The 16,947-nt window shown below is 35.7% G+C and overlaps 1 protein-coding gene across 9 annotated transcripts in view; it reads left to right on the top strand.

The window, feature by feature from the left end:
• LOC608697 (2-hydroxyacyl-CoA lyase 1) overlaps positions 1-16,947 on the top strand; it is a 118,514-nt gene that overhangs the window by 5,424 nt on the left and 96,143 nt on the right. For 5 of the 9 annotated variants that reach the window (XR_005377009.1, XM_038570783.1, XM_038570782.1 and 2 more), the window contains 8 exons: positions 109-149; positions 745-825; positions 2,852-2,924; positions 5,574-5,651; positions 6,489-6,583; positions 8,967-9,079; positions 11,923-12,058; positions 16,348-16,453. Coding sequence is in view for 8 of the 9 variants with exons in the window: in XM_038570783.1 (XP_038426711.1) it covers positions 109-149; positions 745-825; positions 2,852-2,924; positions 5,574-5,651; positions 6,489-6,583; positions 8,967-9,079; positions 11,923-12,058; positions 16,348-16,453 (723 nt within the window). In the remaining variant the exon portion in view is untranslated. The remainder of the gene's footprint in view (positions 1-108; positions 150-744; positions 826-2,851; positions 2,925-5,573; positions 5,652-6,488; positions 6,584-8,966; positions 9,080-11,922; positions 12,059-16,347; positions 16,454-16,947) is intronic. The other 4 variants (XM_038570784.1, XM_038570785.1, XM_038570787.1 and 1 more) reach the window with 2 other exon arrangements.

Genomic DNA, 16,947 nt, shown 5'->3' on the forward strand with positions numbered 1-16,947 from the left:
CACCCAGGCACCCCTTAGTTCTAGTTTGTTACTGAATAGTGAATTTTTATATGTGTACTTACTGTCAGGATCCCAATATGCTTAAGTTCTGGTATTTTTTCTTTGTAGGCTTGTTATGCTGCCTCTGCGGTTGGATATCTGACAGGCAGGTAAACTAAAGTCTTTGTTTTATTTCAATCTCTTTTAAAGGTTGTCTTAAATAGAATATCTTAAGAAATGACTTTATAAATGTAAAATGGCAAACTGAATTATATGGAGATACACTGTCCTTGAGTGTTTTAAGGTTAGAAAGTCCATCTAGCATGAAGCTTTCAAATTCAATTTAAAACATTTGAAGCAGAGCATTACATTTCAGAATTATTTTCTGTCAGAGATCAAATGACATTTGAACACTTTTCTCCATGCAGAAATGTACTCAGCATCAAAAATTGGCTTTGAATTGTAGTTAAATTGATTGGGCCTAAATATAACCTCTTCAAAATATGAAAAGGTTCAAAATATGAAGACGTTAGTGAAATACAGTGTGAAGATGATAGGTGATCTTCTTTCTTGCAGGAATACTAATCTTTCTCATTTCTTTTAATTCAGAGAATATTCTAATAATTGCTTTATGAATTATAGTAAAGACCTATATGTCTTTCTTTTGAAGTTCCAAGAAGGTTGCCATGTTTCCCCCTAGAGTGATATTAATCAGATACTGCATTTGACTTGCTTTTAATACAATAAATTCTGTTTTGCTTCTAGGCCAGGTGTATGCCTCGTGGTTTCTGGCCCAGGTCTTATCCACGCTTTGGGTGGTATGGCAAATGCAAATGTGAACTGTTGGTAATTAATTGTTATTAGTGATCTGGGATGGGAAGATTTGGAATCAAGTGCTGGAGGGAATAGTTCAGTAAAAAATTAAGAACAGTATTAGGAAGAACATAAAAAACATCAGTATTCTTACTTAGGTAAACAATGTTAACATTTTGGAGTTTGGGGAAAACTTACGTATAGAAGCATATGAGCATACATATATGCTTAACTCATTGAGTCTGTCTTGTATATACACCTTCTTTCGATTAACATCTTCCTTCATTAAGGTATAAGTATTTCTAGGGGTACCTGGCTGGTTCAGTTGGTAAATCATGTAACTCTTAATCTCAGAGTCAAAAGGTCAAGCCCTATGTTGGGCATGAAGCCTACATTAAAAAAAGAAAGAAAGAAAGAAAGAAAGAAAGAAAAGAAAGAAAAGAAAGAAAAGAAAGAAAGAAAGAAAGAAAGGAAAGAAAGGAAAGAAAGGAAAGAAAGAAAGAAAGAAAGAAAGAAAGAAAGAAAGAAAGAAAGAAAATGTGTTTCTAAACACACATGTAGAAGCATATGGGCGTAGCTCTGTGTTTAACTCACAGAGACTAGAAGTATATAATATGTCCTTCATCTACCATCTCCGTTCATTAAGATGTGTATGTAAACTTACGGGAATAGGCTGTGTTTAATTCATTAAATCTACACTGTGTATAAAACTTTAAAAAAACACATTTTGGAATTTTTGTATGTATTTTTCTCTATATATATGTAGGTGAATGTGTGTAAAGTCCTCCTTAAGTGCAGAATTACTTTCTTAAATCTTTATTTTTTTTATTTTAGTTTTTTTGAAGGTGTTACTTGTTTATTCATGAGAGAGACAGAGAGGCAAAGACACAGGCAGAGGGAGAAGCAGGCTCCCTGCGGGGAGCCTGATATGGGACTCCATCCCAGGATGCCGGAATCATGCCCTGAGCCAAAGGCAGACACTGAACCACTGAGCCACCCAGGCATCCCCAGAATTATTTTTTAAAGACCCCAGCTCAGTATGTAAGAGTGTATACAATTCTTCATCTTGTTTTACATAACTAGCAAGACAATTGAAATTATATTTTTTAGTTTGCTTCATAAGCTCCTTAGTACCTACTCTTTGACCTTGCCCTTAACCCCATTTTTGGTACTTTACCAGTAAGATCATGTTAAAGGGGGTTGTGTTCTAGTCAATTCATAGAATACTAGGAAGGAAGATTAAATATTTAGTGTTATTTAGACTAATGTTCTAGTAGGAAGAACATTGTTTACGTTCTTTCTATATGCCTTCTTTTTATCCTTCCCTCGTAGACTTTCTCTTTCTTACCTACTTTTAGGGTCTGATTTTTTTTTTAGAAGTATCTTCTTCTTGAAGGATAAGAAATGTATTGCCAAGGAATTTCTCTCACTCCGCCATTTCCAAGTAGACTCACTTAGGAAAGCTGAAAAAAAAAAATAGTTTCCTCCTTTTAATCCCAAGACTAATGGGAAGGGCATAAAAATTTATTTTACATCATCACACCTAGAGGTTTAGCTTCAGCACCCAGAAGGGCTTAGAAGTGGGAGGCATGGAGGAAAAGCGTTTACTATAAATTTCAGCTTTTTCTGAGATTATGGAAGTGTTCTTGTCTTAGATTGCTTCCTAAATCTTTTTTAATCTGTAGTTTTTTTGTTTTAGAGATTTTGTTTATTTATTTGAGAGAATGCACAGGAGCAGGGGGAGGGGCCGAGGGGGAGAGAGAGAGAGAATCCTGAGCAGGCTCCATGCCCAGTACCCAGTCCAACTCGGGCTCAATCTCAGATCTCACAGCCTGAGGTCATGACCTGAGGGGAAACCAAGAGCAAGTTGCTTAGCCACCCAGTTGCCCCAATCTATAGTTTTTAAGGGAAAATGAAATTCTCAAAAAAAAAAAAAAAAAAAAAAAAAGAAATTCTCTCTCTCTCAGCATACACAGCCGTTTATTAATTGGGCACTGTCCTGAGTATTTAACCTATTGATCTCATCTGTAATTCTCTTTTAAAACAATGAATATTTCAGGCCTTTGATTGTGATTGGTGGTTCTTCTGAAAGAAGACAGGAAACAATGGGAGCCTTCCAGGAGTTTCCACAGGTACACAACTCCAAAATTTTTCTTAGGGTTTAGTAGCATAAATGTATCCTATTTAGATTTATAGAGAAGAAATAAAAACTTCTGTCTGTAAGGTAAACATTTAAAATAAAATAGAGGTACCTGAGGTAATTTAAAGGTAATTTTCCTTAACTACAAGACAGTCTCATATTAAAGAGGATGGAGTAAGAGAAATTGGAAATGGTGGGGTGAGAGAAATTCCTCAGCAATAAATTTCTTCCTTTATACTAGGAAGATTAAATATTTTATGAATTGACTAGAACATAACTCCTATAATGTGAGACTGTATTAGGAATATGCACTCTGCATCTTCAGGAAGCTCAGGCTCTACTTAGGAGCAGTCTTAGAAGAAATAGATCTTTTCGACAGGCTTTTAAACTCTGAAAATAAGTTCTTAGATTAAGAGTCAAGTTGCAGGAATATAAATGGTGTGGGACTATGCCTCTCAAACTTTAGAGAAGTAAAAAGTTGAGAGTAAAAATCCTACATAAAATGACTATCAGTAGACTCTGGACAAGTTCATTGTTATTTTAGCAGGCTGAAAGAAAGTATTTAAAAATTTCTAAAAACCTCAAAGAATTTGCCCACAAAATGCTGTAGTGGTGTGTTTTTTGTGCTTTTTTTTTTTTTTTTTTTTTTTTGCTTTTTCTATATATTTATTATAGGTACAACAGAGGTGTTCATAAATAGTTGTATAAAACAATGCTACAGTTTTAAGAATAGCTGTAGAAAGCAAATAGATGAGAGTGCATGATTAATTCTTAAGAAAATATTTGTGTATTTATAGCACAAAGTTCTGAGCAGAGTTAAAATCCTTAGGCAAAGTCTAATCAGAAGTCATTGTGAGAACCTCAAGATAAACATAGAATTTGCTACAGTTTTAAGAATAGCTGTAGAAAGCAAATAGATGAGAGTGAATGATTGACTCTTTTTTTTTTTTTTTTAAAGATTTTATTTATTTATTCATGAGAGACAAAGAGAGAGCTGAGACATAGGCAGAAGGAGAAGCAGGCTCCATGTACGGAGCCCGATGTGGGACTCAATCCCGGGACTCCAGGATCATTCCCTGGGCCAAAGGCAGGGGCTCAACGGCTGAGCCACCTAGGCTTCCCTGAATGATTAACTCTTAAGAAAATATTTGTGCATTTATAGCACAAAGTTCTGAGCAGAGTTAAAACCCTTAGGCAAAGTCTAATCAGAAGTCATTGTGAGAACCTCAAGATAAACAATTTTTATATGATTTAAATTATTATAAAGTACTAGATCTTGGTGTAAGTTTACGCAAGTTATATTTTTATCCTTTTGAAAGGGAATTGAAGTTTACTTAGTTAATGGTAAAGAATAACAACCATTATTTAAAAGGAAATTTAAACTTACTACAGAAACTTTATAGATGAAAACAAACCAAAGGATAATGTCCACTGCAACTTTTTTTTATCCTGAAAGGGAAAATAATAGTTTATTAGATGAAATTAAAAATGTGAAGAGAAAAGCACTGATTTGATTTAAAATCCAAGTGTCTGTTTTTTGTGGAAACATTTTAAATGAAACGACCAGGAACAGACTGAAAATCTTTTTTTTTTTTTTTTTAAGATTTTTTTTTTTTTTAATTGAGGGGATCCCTGGGTGGCTCAGCGGTTTCGCGCCTGCCTTTGGCCCAGGGCACGATCCTGGAGTCCCGGGATCGAGTCCCGCGTCGGGCTTCTGGCATGGAGCCTGCTTCTCCCTCTGCCTGTGTTTCTGCCTCTCTCTCTCTCTCTCTCTCTCTATCATAAATAAAAAAAATAAAATAAAATAAATAAATTGAGAGAGCATGAAAGAGAGAATATGAGAGAGAGAGAGAGAGAGAGGCAGAGACACAGGCAGAGGGAAAAGCAGGCTCTTCACTCACTGAGCAGGGAGCCCGATGCCGTGCTTGATCCCAGGACCCTGGGATCATAACCTGAACTGAAGGCAGATATTTAACTGACTGAGCCACCTGGGCGCCCCAGATTGGAAATCTTAATTCTATCACACTTTGGGATTAAGACTATAGCAACTGTTCCACAGATTTCATACCAAAAGCTGTCAAGAGAGACTATTTCAACATACTGCTTCAGAGTACATTAAACAGTAAAAAATTAGTACTGCTGAATTGACACCTCCCAAACAGCACAGCAGTAAAATATAGGAAAGCCATCAGAAATGTAAGGATAGATTATAATTGTAACAAGATAAAGCAGGTAAGGTTTTGTATTCCTGGCTATGGAATTTCTGGGTCCAGGGATATGCTCATTTTAAGTTTTGGTGGACATTATCACCTTCCCTTCCCATTTATACTCTCACCAGCAGCTTAGGAGAGTGCCTGCTTTCCTATGTGGTGGTAAATGCTGAGTATTATCAAATCTTTCATTTTCTCCAGTCTGAGAAATGAAAATAGTGTCTTCTTTTGATTTACCTCCTGAATCATAGTGAGGCAGAAATTTGATGGTGCTTTGCCTAGGCTTTTAAGAAAAAGTTCAGGAGGTCATGTATTTTCTCTGTCTTTTCTCTACACATAATAGAAAGTAAAGACTTAACATTTTGTCTTCCATTAGAAAAGTTAATATGATTTGTAAACCGTATTTTATTTGATTTTCTTTCTGTATATAGGTTGAAGCTTGTAGATTGTATTGCAAGTTCTCTGCCCGGCCGAGCAGCATAGAAACTATTCCTTCTATTATTGAAAAGGTAAAGTATTTAATTACCAGTTCTCCAAGTGAACTGATTTTTCTCAGTTGCTCATACCTGTGTTATTTTTATTCTCCATAGAATAAGCAACAATTTGGTATATATTCAGGCAGTCAAAAATGATAGTGTTAAAGAACTATTTATATTTTAATGTTTACTGTCAATTATAGAAGCAGATAATTTTTGAAAAAAGTTACTCCTTTACTTCAGATATTAATGTTATTTTTTTTAACTGCAGAAAAGTAAAAAGAAAGATAAAATATGAAATCCTGGGTAACCCTTTTCTTACGCTTTTGCAAAAGATTAGTTTTGAAAATTAGTGCTAATGCACATAAAACTATGTCTTAATTGACTAAAGAGCATATTATAAATTAATTTTAGCTAACCAACATTTGTATGTGGAGTTACATTTGAGCTGTTTTAAAACCATGTGTTACAGAAACCATTTGACACATGTAACATCACAGCTTCTGAAAACTTATCCAGGTCATTAGGACTAGGAAGTAAAGTAGAGAGGTACAAGTTACAGAGTAAACAGGTGGCAGGCAGAGCCTGGTGGATAATTTCTAAGACTGCATGTAATATAACATGAAGTTTAAAAACCTAGGTGAGTATTTTCTCTCTTATCTCTTTTATTTAAAGCAAAAATATCTTTTAAAATATATACAATCAATAGTGGGCATTTCAATTTTAGTTAAAATTGTTTATTTCTCCAACTAGGGACGTCCAGAAGCAAGTAAAATAGCATTCCTTTCACAATTTTTAATTATCTTTAAGTGGATTATGTGATAAAGATTGAGAATTTTAAAATATTTTCTTCTATTTGTAAAAATTTAGGCAGTGAGAAGCAGTATTTATGGCCGTCCAGGTCCTTGTTATGTTGACATACCTGCAGATTTTGTGAACTTCCAAGTGAATGTGAATTCTATAAAGTAAGTAATAGTTATATTGGAGGAGCACCTAGGTGACTCAGTCGGTTAAGCATCTGCCTTCAGTTCAGGTCATGATCCTCAAGTCCCTGGATGGAGCCCCACATCAGGCTACCAGCTCAGTGGGGAGCCTACTTGTCCATCTCCCTCTGCCTTTCCCTCCCTCACCCACTGCTTGTGCTCTGTGTGTGTGTGTGTCTCTATCAAATGAATAAATAAAATCTAATAAATAGGGACGTCTGGGTGGCTCAGCAGTTGAGCGTCTGCCTTCAGCTCAGGGCGTGATCCTAGAGACCTGGGATTGAATCCCGCATCGGGCTCCTTGCAGGGAGCCTGCTTCTCCATCTGCCTCTCTCTCTGTATGTCTCTCATGAATAAATAAATAAAATTTTAAAGAAATCTAATAAATAAAATAATAAAAAGTTAAACTACAGTTCTTTCTGTGTTATTACAGTGCTTGCCTTTTAACAATTTACATAACAGTTTATAAGTTAATCTTCATTTGTCTTAACTTTTGATCCTTTAATAATTACACTAAATCCTGGCCAAAGTGTTTAAGTCTGTTGATTACAATGGTGTTATTTAGTAATTATTCGGGGGTTAATTATTAAGTAAAATACATGGAACTACCTGAACACTCATTGGTTTTGTTTTGTTTTGTGTTTAAAGATTTATTTTATTTTTTTCATGAGAGGCACACAGAGAGAGGCAGAGACATAGGCAGAAGGAGAAGCAGGCTCCCTGTAAGGAGCCCAATGCAGGACTTGATCTCAGGACCCCAGGATCATGCCCTGAGCCAAAGGCAGATATTCAGCCACTGAGCCAACCAGGTGCCCCTCCCGAACACTCATTTGAAAGTATTCTTCCAGTGACCATAAATAATACACCCCTGTTAATGTAGTAGGAGTTACTTGGAGTCTTCATAGTATAAACCAAGAGATGAGGTGAGGTGACTGTTGAAAAGTTATTTAGGATTCAGCATAAACAATTTTAGTTTATCTCTGTGATTTAAAAATATTCCAACCCAGGTGTTACTATGATTTTCCATGTTCTCTTCCTTAAATACACACTGAGTGAATAAAAGTATAAGAAACATTTTTCACTGGTATCCAAGTCACCTCTGATAGGATGGATACTAAGGTTAATCACTGTGGGTACCATTTAGTATATTCCTGCTGTTGTGGACTAAGCGGTTCTCTAGTGACTACAGAGAGAAAATGTGCATTTCTGTATATTCAGTATACCAAAGAGTTGTTTCTCATTTTAAGACTCAGACAAAAAGGATATCTACCATGTATAATACCTGAACATGATAAAATATTACTAAGGGCAAGGGAGTCTCTGATAAGTTAACTCTGTTAGCCTTCTTTAAAATTTTTGTAAAAATTGAATGTCTGTTTTTTGTGTGTTTTATATGCTCAAATTTTGTGTAGTGTATGATGTTTACTACTTACATGAAAACACCAAGGTCTTGGTATCCAGAATACTTACCTATGACAGTTTTAATTTTTCCTAATGCATTTTGTATTACTAAAATACTGACTCTCTCAGTGAGTGGAAATGTAGTGAGGTGGTTAAAGGCATAGACTTTAGAAACAGAAGGTCAGTCTAGTCTCTGCCACATACCACCTGGGGACCCTGGGCAAGTTACTTTCTGAGTTTTCCTTCACAATAATAAAATGGAGATAATGGTAGTGCCTGACCTCATTGCTTTGAAAACAAAATTTTTAGTAGCTTTTTATTTCTTTCTTTAGTTTTTATTCATGAGAGACCCAGAGACAGAGGCAGAGACAGGCAGAGGGAGAAATAGGCTCCCCAGGGGAGCCTGATGTGGGACTTGATCCTGGAACCCTGGGACACGCCCTGAGCTGAAGGCAGACGCTCGACCTCTGAGCCACCCAGGCATCCCTGCTTTGAAAATTAAATGAAATTAAATGGTGCATAATATTAAACACTGGCTCTGAGTGTGTTTTTTACTATTCTTGCAACAATTATTACTACAATGTAAAGCTATTAAGTCAAATATCCTGTCAATGAATTACTCATTTGGTTGGCTTTTAGATGGTATTACGGAGTAACTTTTAATTTACTAGATGTGATGAGGACGTTATGGTTATATAGGAGAAAGGTTTTATCTTTTAGAGCTGCATGGAAAAGCTTATAATTGCCTATAATTCACTTTAAAACGGTTCAGGAAACAAATTTGCATGCGTATTTGTGTGTGTTGTAAAGCGAATGTGGTAAAATGATATTAGTTGTTCAGTCTACATGGTGGGTATGTAGAGTTTATTGTACTGTTTTTTTCTACCTTATTGTAGATCTGGTCTTTTTGTAATAAAAAGTTTAAAACTTGGTTCTTTTAATTAACAGAACTCTTTATTTCTAGGTACGTGGAGTGCTGCTTGCCACCTCCTGTTAGTATGGCAGAAACTTCTGCTGTATATATGGCAGCATCTGTGCTTCGGAATGCCAAACGGCCCCTCCTTATCATTGGGAAAGGTAGCCTTGAATGGAACTCTAAATCTCGCTAAGCTGTTGAAAGAATGTGGATTCTATTTAGAAATTGTCTTCATTATTTATTAATATATCTAATATTTTGGGATCCCTGGGTGGCGCAGCGGTTTGGCGCCTGCCTTTGGCCCAGGGCGCGATCCTGGAGACCCAGGATCGAATCCCACGTCAGGCTCCAGTGCATGGGGCCTGCTTCTCCCTCTGCCTGTGTCTCTGCCTCTCTCTCTCTCTCTCTGTATGACTATCATAAAAAAAAAAAAGTACACTTATTAATATATCTAATATTTGAAATTGGAGTATGAGTTCTTTTCCTTTAGCATTCTATATTAATTTTGAAACCATAGAATTTTTCTAGAATGCCCAGAGATCTTGTCCTTTTAAGGGAATATCACCCATTCTATTTCTTCAGCCTTATGTGTAAAATGTGTTTTTTTTTTCCATTATAAAAATAATATTTGATCATTATAAAAAATTTTGGAAAATCCAGAAGATAAGAAGGAAGAAATGCCTTCCTCCAAAGACAACTATTTTGGGGGCACTTGGGTGGCTCGGTCAGTTAAATATCTGACTCTTATTTAGGCTCAGGTCATGAACTCAGGGTCATGAGATCAAACCCTCCACCTGGGAGTGTGGAGTGGAGCCTGCTTAAAATTCTTTCCCTCTTCCTCTCCTTCTGCCCCTCCCCCCTCCCTCACATTCTTGCTCTCAAATAAAAGAACAACTATTTTTAACATATAATACTTTTCATTTCTGCATATATATTTCATACACTCTGATCACACCATATAGACTGTTCTATTTATATTCTATTTATTTCATTTAATATTATAACAACATTTCTTCATGGTCTTAAATTTTTTCCTAAATAAAATTTTAACGTCTATTCATGTATATACTAACACTTCACTGACAGATATTTGTTTAGTATAACTGACAAACGTGTGTCCTCAACGCTTTTTCCATATTTAGGATTTAAGATAGATTCTCAAAAAGAAAATTAAGTTAAAAAAGTAATTCATTTTTGGTTTTTGGTACACATCGTCAAATTGCCTTCTCTCAAGGTATTGTACCAATTTATACTCCTGTCAGCAATTTATTTTGGTATCCATTATATATTCTAGAACTGAGAGGGCTGTAAGTTACCTGTGATCATGCTAGTCAGTATCAACTACTAAGGAACTAATTACATAGAAACTAAAAATAATTTTAGTGAAAATGGTGGACAACAGAAAAAAATCAAAGTCAGAGCTGAGTCAAAGGCAGCTATATGATGCATTAGCTCTGTGGTCCTGGCAAACAACTGCTTTGAGTCTCAGTTACCTCATTGTAAAACAAAAATATTAACTATGTAAACAGGATTGTTAAAATTAAATAGTAAGTTAGGTAGAAAGAACTTAGTAGATGCTAGTTTGTTTTCATTCTTATTTGAACCAACATTTGATCAGTACGTATGATAAGGCAGGTATTCTAGAAAACATTTGTAAGATATACAGAGAAATAGTGGTCCCTTCTATTTTTTTTTTTTTAAAGATTTTATTTATTTATTCATAGAGACACAGAGAGAAAATAAGAGGCAGAGACACAGGCAGAGGGAGAAGTAGGCTCCATGCAGAGAGCCCGACGTGGGACTCGATCCAGGGTCTCCAGGATCACGCCCCGGGCTGCAGGCGGCACCAAACCGCTGCACCACGGGGGCTGCCCAGTGGTCCCTTCTAAAGATAGATTGGTAACAGATAAATACAGTGTACCTTTAAGTGGTGTGTACAGAGAGGGTGAGGTGGATTCTCAAGGGAAGTAGGAACAATTTGCTTGTGTAGGTGGTATGGAAAGACTCAGGAAGAGATGACATTGCTACACCTTGAAAAGATGGATGATAGCTCACTGAGTAGACAAGTCCAGGAAGAGAGGACTGGGTGGACAAAGATATTGAGGCAAAAAAGAGAATACAAGGAAACTTTCTGGGTGGAAAAAAAAGCTATTTTTCATCTGACATATGAGAAAATATTTTAAGGTATTAATATTGGGGGGAGCATTATATTGAATCTGAATGTACACTATACTATTTACTGGGATTCAGCAGAGAATTACAAGTTTCAAATATGGAGTAGTATTCTATGAGTGTTAAAAAAGAATATAGAATTAGATAGCTAAAAAGAATTATAATGGCCTTAATGACATTAGAAATGATATCATTCCTGTATTCAGATAGTTTTCAGTGTCCTTGAAGGCTTAGGGCCTGTGATTGTTCTACAGGCACGCAAGCATACATAAGAACAAATGATATGTGACCTGCTTAGGTTAGCCCTGTTGCAGTTCTACAATTGTAGAGCCTTTGAAAAGATCTATGGAGCTTTAGAAACTTACATCTCTCGTTAGAATCTCCATGCCCTAGTGTAGGAGACTGAGCAGTCCAGGTTAGCTGATGGTAAGGAGCAACCTGTGAGGTTAGAGAGAGCCATTCTCTGTCAAAGTGCTGCCTTGCCTACCTGGGCCTGTCAGTAAAGAATCTGTATTTAGGGAATTGTGAATAGTAATTTGGTAGGAACCATAGAATAGACCATTGAGAGCATCAAGAGATAAGAGATACAACTTTTGTTTTGGAGTAGATGTCCTTCAGAATAATTGAGAAGATTATTGGGGAGGAAATTAGTTGCTTTCTTGAACATTTTAAAATACCAAAGGTAAAAACCATAGTCACAGTTTGTTTCAGTGTAAGCCCTGTATAAACAGATTATTTGAGGAGTTCTAAAAGCAAACTCCTGTGAACTATTTTAAGAATCACAGTGCCTGGAGCATAACTGACTTGTCTAATACATTTGTGTTTCTGGTAGGTGCTGCTTATTCCCGTGCAGAGGAGGCTATCAGGAAATTGGTGGGGCAATGTAAATTGCCATTTTTGCCCACCCCCATGGGTAAGGGTGTTGTCCCTGATAACCATCCAAACTGTGTATCTGCTGCCAGATCCAGGTGCGTGGCTTTCTAGAGTTTTAGTACAATGGCTTGGCAGATCTTAGGCTAATTTAAATTATTTTGTGACTTTAGGGATCCCTGGGTGGCGCAGTGGTTTGGCGCCTGCCTTTGGCCCAGGGCGCGATCCTGGAGACCCGGGATCGAATCCCACATCGGGCTCCCGGTGCATGGAGCCTGCTTCTCCCTCTGCCTGTGTCTCTGCCTCTCTCTCTCTCTCTCTGTGACTATCATAAATAAATAAAAAAAAAATTAAAAAAAAATAAAAATAAATTATTTTGTGACTTTAATGAATCTAACAGAAGTTCTGAAATGTAATTTTAAGCATACCTGTTTCTTTTTAGACTTCTCAACACTTTAAAGATGTTGTCCACTACCTTCTGACCCTCATGGTTTTGGATGAGAAATCTGTAGTCATTTGAATTGTTCTCTTTTATGTAATATGTTCTTCTGTAGCTGCTTTCAGGATTTTTCTTTATCTTTGGTTCTCAGCAATTTGATTATGTGTCTGGGCATGGTTTTCTTTTAGTTTATCCTGTTCTCTGATCTTCAATCTGTAAATTAATGTCTTTCACCAAATTTATAAAGTTTTTGGCCATTATTTCTTCAAATATTTTTTTCTACACCATTCTCCTCCTTTCCTGGAATAATATAAGTTGTAGGCATTTTGACATTGTCCATAGGTCTCTGAAGATTTATCTGTTCAATTATTTTTTTAATCTTTTAAGTAGTTTATTAGAATTTTTTTAATTAATTTATTTATTTTAGAGAGAGAGAGTGGGAGTTGATGGGGGTGGGGGGGAGGAGCAAGAGGGAGAGAGAGAATCTTAGGCTCCATACCCAGTGCAGAGCCTGACACAGGGCTCAATCCCATGATCCTGAAATCATTACCTAAGCCTAAACCAAGCATTGGCTGCCTAACTGACTGAACCACTTAGGCACCCTTGTTAGAAATTCCTTAACATGTTCTTTTTCTTTTTAAATAAATTTTTTATTTATCTTTTAATTGAAGTGTAGTTGACATACAATGTTGCATTAGTTTCAGGTGTAAAACCGTGATTTGACATCTCTCAACATTATGCTATGTTGTCTGTTGAGTTCTTTTCAATACTTTTGTCTCCTATTTTATAGTCTGTTGAGTTCTTTTCAATACTTTTGTCTCCTATTTTATATTTCTCTGTTGAGAAGCTTCTCTCTTCCCATGTATTTGAAGTGTTTTTGTTTACTTTATGGAGCATATTGTAGTAGCTACTTTAAAGTCTTTGTTTACTAATTTCAGCATCTGAGTCATCACAGAATGCAAGTCTATTAATTTCTTTTGAGAATTAATCACATTTTTCTGGTTCTTTTATATATGGAGTATTTTTGGAATATATCCCAGATTTTAAATATTATGTTGCGAGATTATAGGTCACATTTACATACTCTGTAGAACGTTGGCTTTGTTTGTTTAACAAGCAGACCTAGTCAAGTTCACACTGCAAGGTCTGTCTTACCAGGGCAGTGGCTCCAGGGTCAGTTCATTTTCAAAGCCTTTGCTATGTTCCTTTGAATTTGTCCAAGTGTAAGCCCCCAGACATGTGCCAGTTCATACCCAGAACTAGGGAATTCTTTTCTCTTCTCTCTAGGACAACCCCCTGCCCTTTCCAGGACCCCTTACTGCTACCTTAGAGTACTACACAAATGGAACTGCCTTTGGAGCAAAGTAACAGACAGACAGAAAGATAAAAAGAAAGAGGGATTGTCCTCATACTCTTCACAGACCCCAGGGACCCCTCTTCTGGTTCTTCTTGCCTGAAAAATGAAGTCTCTTGTAGAATTTTAGTTGCTTGGGAGCTACTGCGATGCAGCTGTGTGGCAGGGCTGCTCTCAGAGCATGGCTGGGAGAGCAGGACAGAAAAGAAGAATAAGCCTGAACTTCCCCCCCCCCCCGGGCTCCTCCCCAGCTTTCAGGGGCTCTTTTTTCTCATCACCTGGCCAAAAAAGACAAGGTTTCTCCCCAGTCTTTGTTGCCCTCCAGTTCTACAACCAGTGCTAGCCTGAGTCAAAGCCAGAAAATAAAAGAGGGGGAATAAAGCTTAGAAACTCACTACCTGAGTCACTTCTTTGACTCTTCTCCCAGTTCACCTACTATTGGGTACTTTTCAGAATCCTCAGGCAGGTGCTTTTTATATTTTGTTCAGTTTTCCATTGTAATCAGCTAGGCTGTAGTGGGCTTACCCAGCCTCGGCTGACACAAGAGGTCTCCTCTTTTTAGATTGTTAAATGCTTTGATAAACTATACATTTTTTCTTTTAATTTCTTTATTATGAAATATTCTAAATAAACATGAGAGATCATTTAATAAACACTATGTAACCCCCACACAACTTTATCAAATATAATATATAAAGTAATATGTAATATTAGGTAATTAAATAGTAATGTCATTGCTTTAGTTTCTAGGTTTTTTTCTTTTTTAGGAAACAAAAAGTCTGAAGTCTGATTCTGAAGACTTACGGATTCATTTATAGTCCTTTGAATAGCTTCCCTGATCTCATTCCCTCCCTCCCTTTCCACAATTCCCCATGGCTGTGCATTTGGTGTTTTTCATACTCTTATGCACACACTAAAATTAATTTTGAGGGTTTTTAAAATGTAATTTTTTTGCTCTTTTGATGTTATCTTAAATGGGTTATATCTCAGTCTATAAAAGTATAGATTATACCTTTACTTGTATTTCGTATTGATAATACATTGGACAGTAACCAGATTCTTACACTGTTAAGGTTTTAGTGTGTGTGTGTATTTATTTGAAGTTGGCTCGAGCTGAAGTTTATCTTCATTCCAGCCAAAATTTAAGAAGGTAATATTAATAGTGTAAAAAAGATTGCAAATGGCTTTAAATAATCCATAATTTCATGTATCAGTGAGGAAATCTATTCTTCCAATTGCATGTATTCCTCCCTCCTGCTCTACTCTATTTCTTTCAAATAAATAAAATCTTAAAAAGAGAAAAAACATAAGAGGGAAATATACAAGAAGCAGAAAAATGAGAAGTAAAAAAAAGAACACAGCAATTGTGATAATAAATTTTTTTGTAGAAAGGCAGACAGTATTGATTGAATCAGTAATAATGACAGTTATATATAAGAACAACATATGAAACAAATGATACAGCATAAAACAAGCAAAGATGTGTGAAGTAAACAAAGCAAAAATGTCTATTTTAATATCAATGTGGATATCAAAGTAAGTTATTTTTAAAAATTAGTTATAGTGACAAAGATATTAAATAGAAATAAAACTATTAGCAATAAATTGGATAAAGATTTTTGAATGCAATTTGGGAATATGAATCATTTGTCTTAAAAATATCTGCTTCTAGGGGTACTCGGGTGGCTCAGTTGGTTAAGTGTCTGCCTTCAGCTCAGATCATGATCCTAGGATCCTGGGATCAAGCCCTGCATCAGGTTCCCTGTTCGGTGGCAAGCCTGCTTCTCTATCTGCTCCTCACTTCTGCTCCACTCTCTCACTATCTCTCTCAAATAAATAAAATCTTAAAAAAAAAAAAACCTGCTTCTAGGAATCAATATGAAATATGTACTAAGATTTAAGCAAAAAGATGTGCAACCCAGTCCAATTGATAACAAATTAAAATAAATTTGATATATGTGTTCTGCAAAATATGTAGCCTTTCAAAATTGTATATAAGGATGCTTGACTGGCTCAGTTGGAAGAGCATGTGACTCTTGAATTCAAGGTTGTGCATTTGAGCCCCATGTTAGGTTTAGAGATTACCAAAAAAAATAAAAATTTTAAGAGCAATGTAATGATAAAGGAAAATGTTTGTAGTAAGCAAAAGTGTATGAGACAGTATTATAGCAAACAAGCTCAACAATATAAAAATATACTTGCATAGAAAGAACACTAGATGAAAATATGTCAGTCTGTGAATAATAGCTTTTAAGTTGATAGTATTGGCTGAAGTTTTGTTTCTTTATACTTTTTCTGTTTTTTTTAGATTATCTACAGTAGACTTGTATTAATTTTTCTAATGATAAGTAATAATGAAATAGGTGTAGTGTTATATTTTTCTTCTTATTTCATCATTTAGATTACTATTTAAATAGAATAGCTTCAAAAATTATTTTGGTTTGAAAGATCAAATTTATCCTAGAAAATTCTGAAGACTGAAATAAGACGAGCTCCGGATTAAACTTTTCTAAATACTTCAGAAATTAATTTTAGAATAATTCAAATAACTATAGATATACTTTTTTATTATAACAGATTTTTCTTTTTAATAGGGCTTTGCAATTTGCTGATGTAATTGTGCTATTTGGTGCCAGATTAAATTGGATTTTGCATTTTGGACTGCCTCCAAGATATCAACCAGATGTGAAGTTTATCCAGGTACTCAGAGTAGAGAGGTTTAAAATCAGAGCTATCTGTAATTTATTGTTCTTCTCAGCTATTATCAGCTCTGCTCTCTTCTTGGCTTTTGTAGGTTTTTATAAATTGTCTAACATAATTACAGGTACCAAAGTAAGCCGCCTTTTCACGCCTATGAAACGTAATATGCCGCTTTCCTTCTAACCAGAAAACCTTTCAAAACCAAGTTTTGAATAGTTTGAAGACCATAATTTGCCTCTTCTTCATAGTTCAAGTATATTTAAAGGTAGACAAAGGGGTTTAAGTAGAATGGTAGACTAGAACAAAACATTCAACATTGTTAGGGATTGAATTGTCCTTTCAGATACCAAATTTTTCAAACACCCTTTGGTTAGAAATCTCTAAGTGCTGCTTTTACCTCACTAAACAGAGTAGAATATGCTTTGGCCTCCCTTTGATGGTTCTTGTATCATTATGATTCTCTTTCTAAGCAGGTTTCCTTGCTGGTATGGGAG

The sequence above is a fragment of the Canis lupus genome, chromosome 23, assembly GCF_011100685.1.
Source record: "Canis lupus familiaris isolate Mischka breed German Shepherd chromosome 23, alternate assembly UU_Cfam_GSD_1.0, whole genome shotgun sequence".
Classification (NCBI taxonomy): Eukaryota; Metazoa; Chordata; class Mammalia; order Carnivora; family Canidae; genus Canis; species Canis lupus.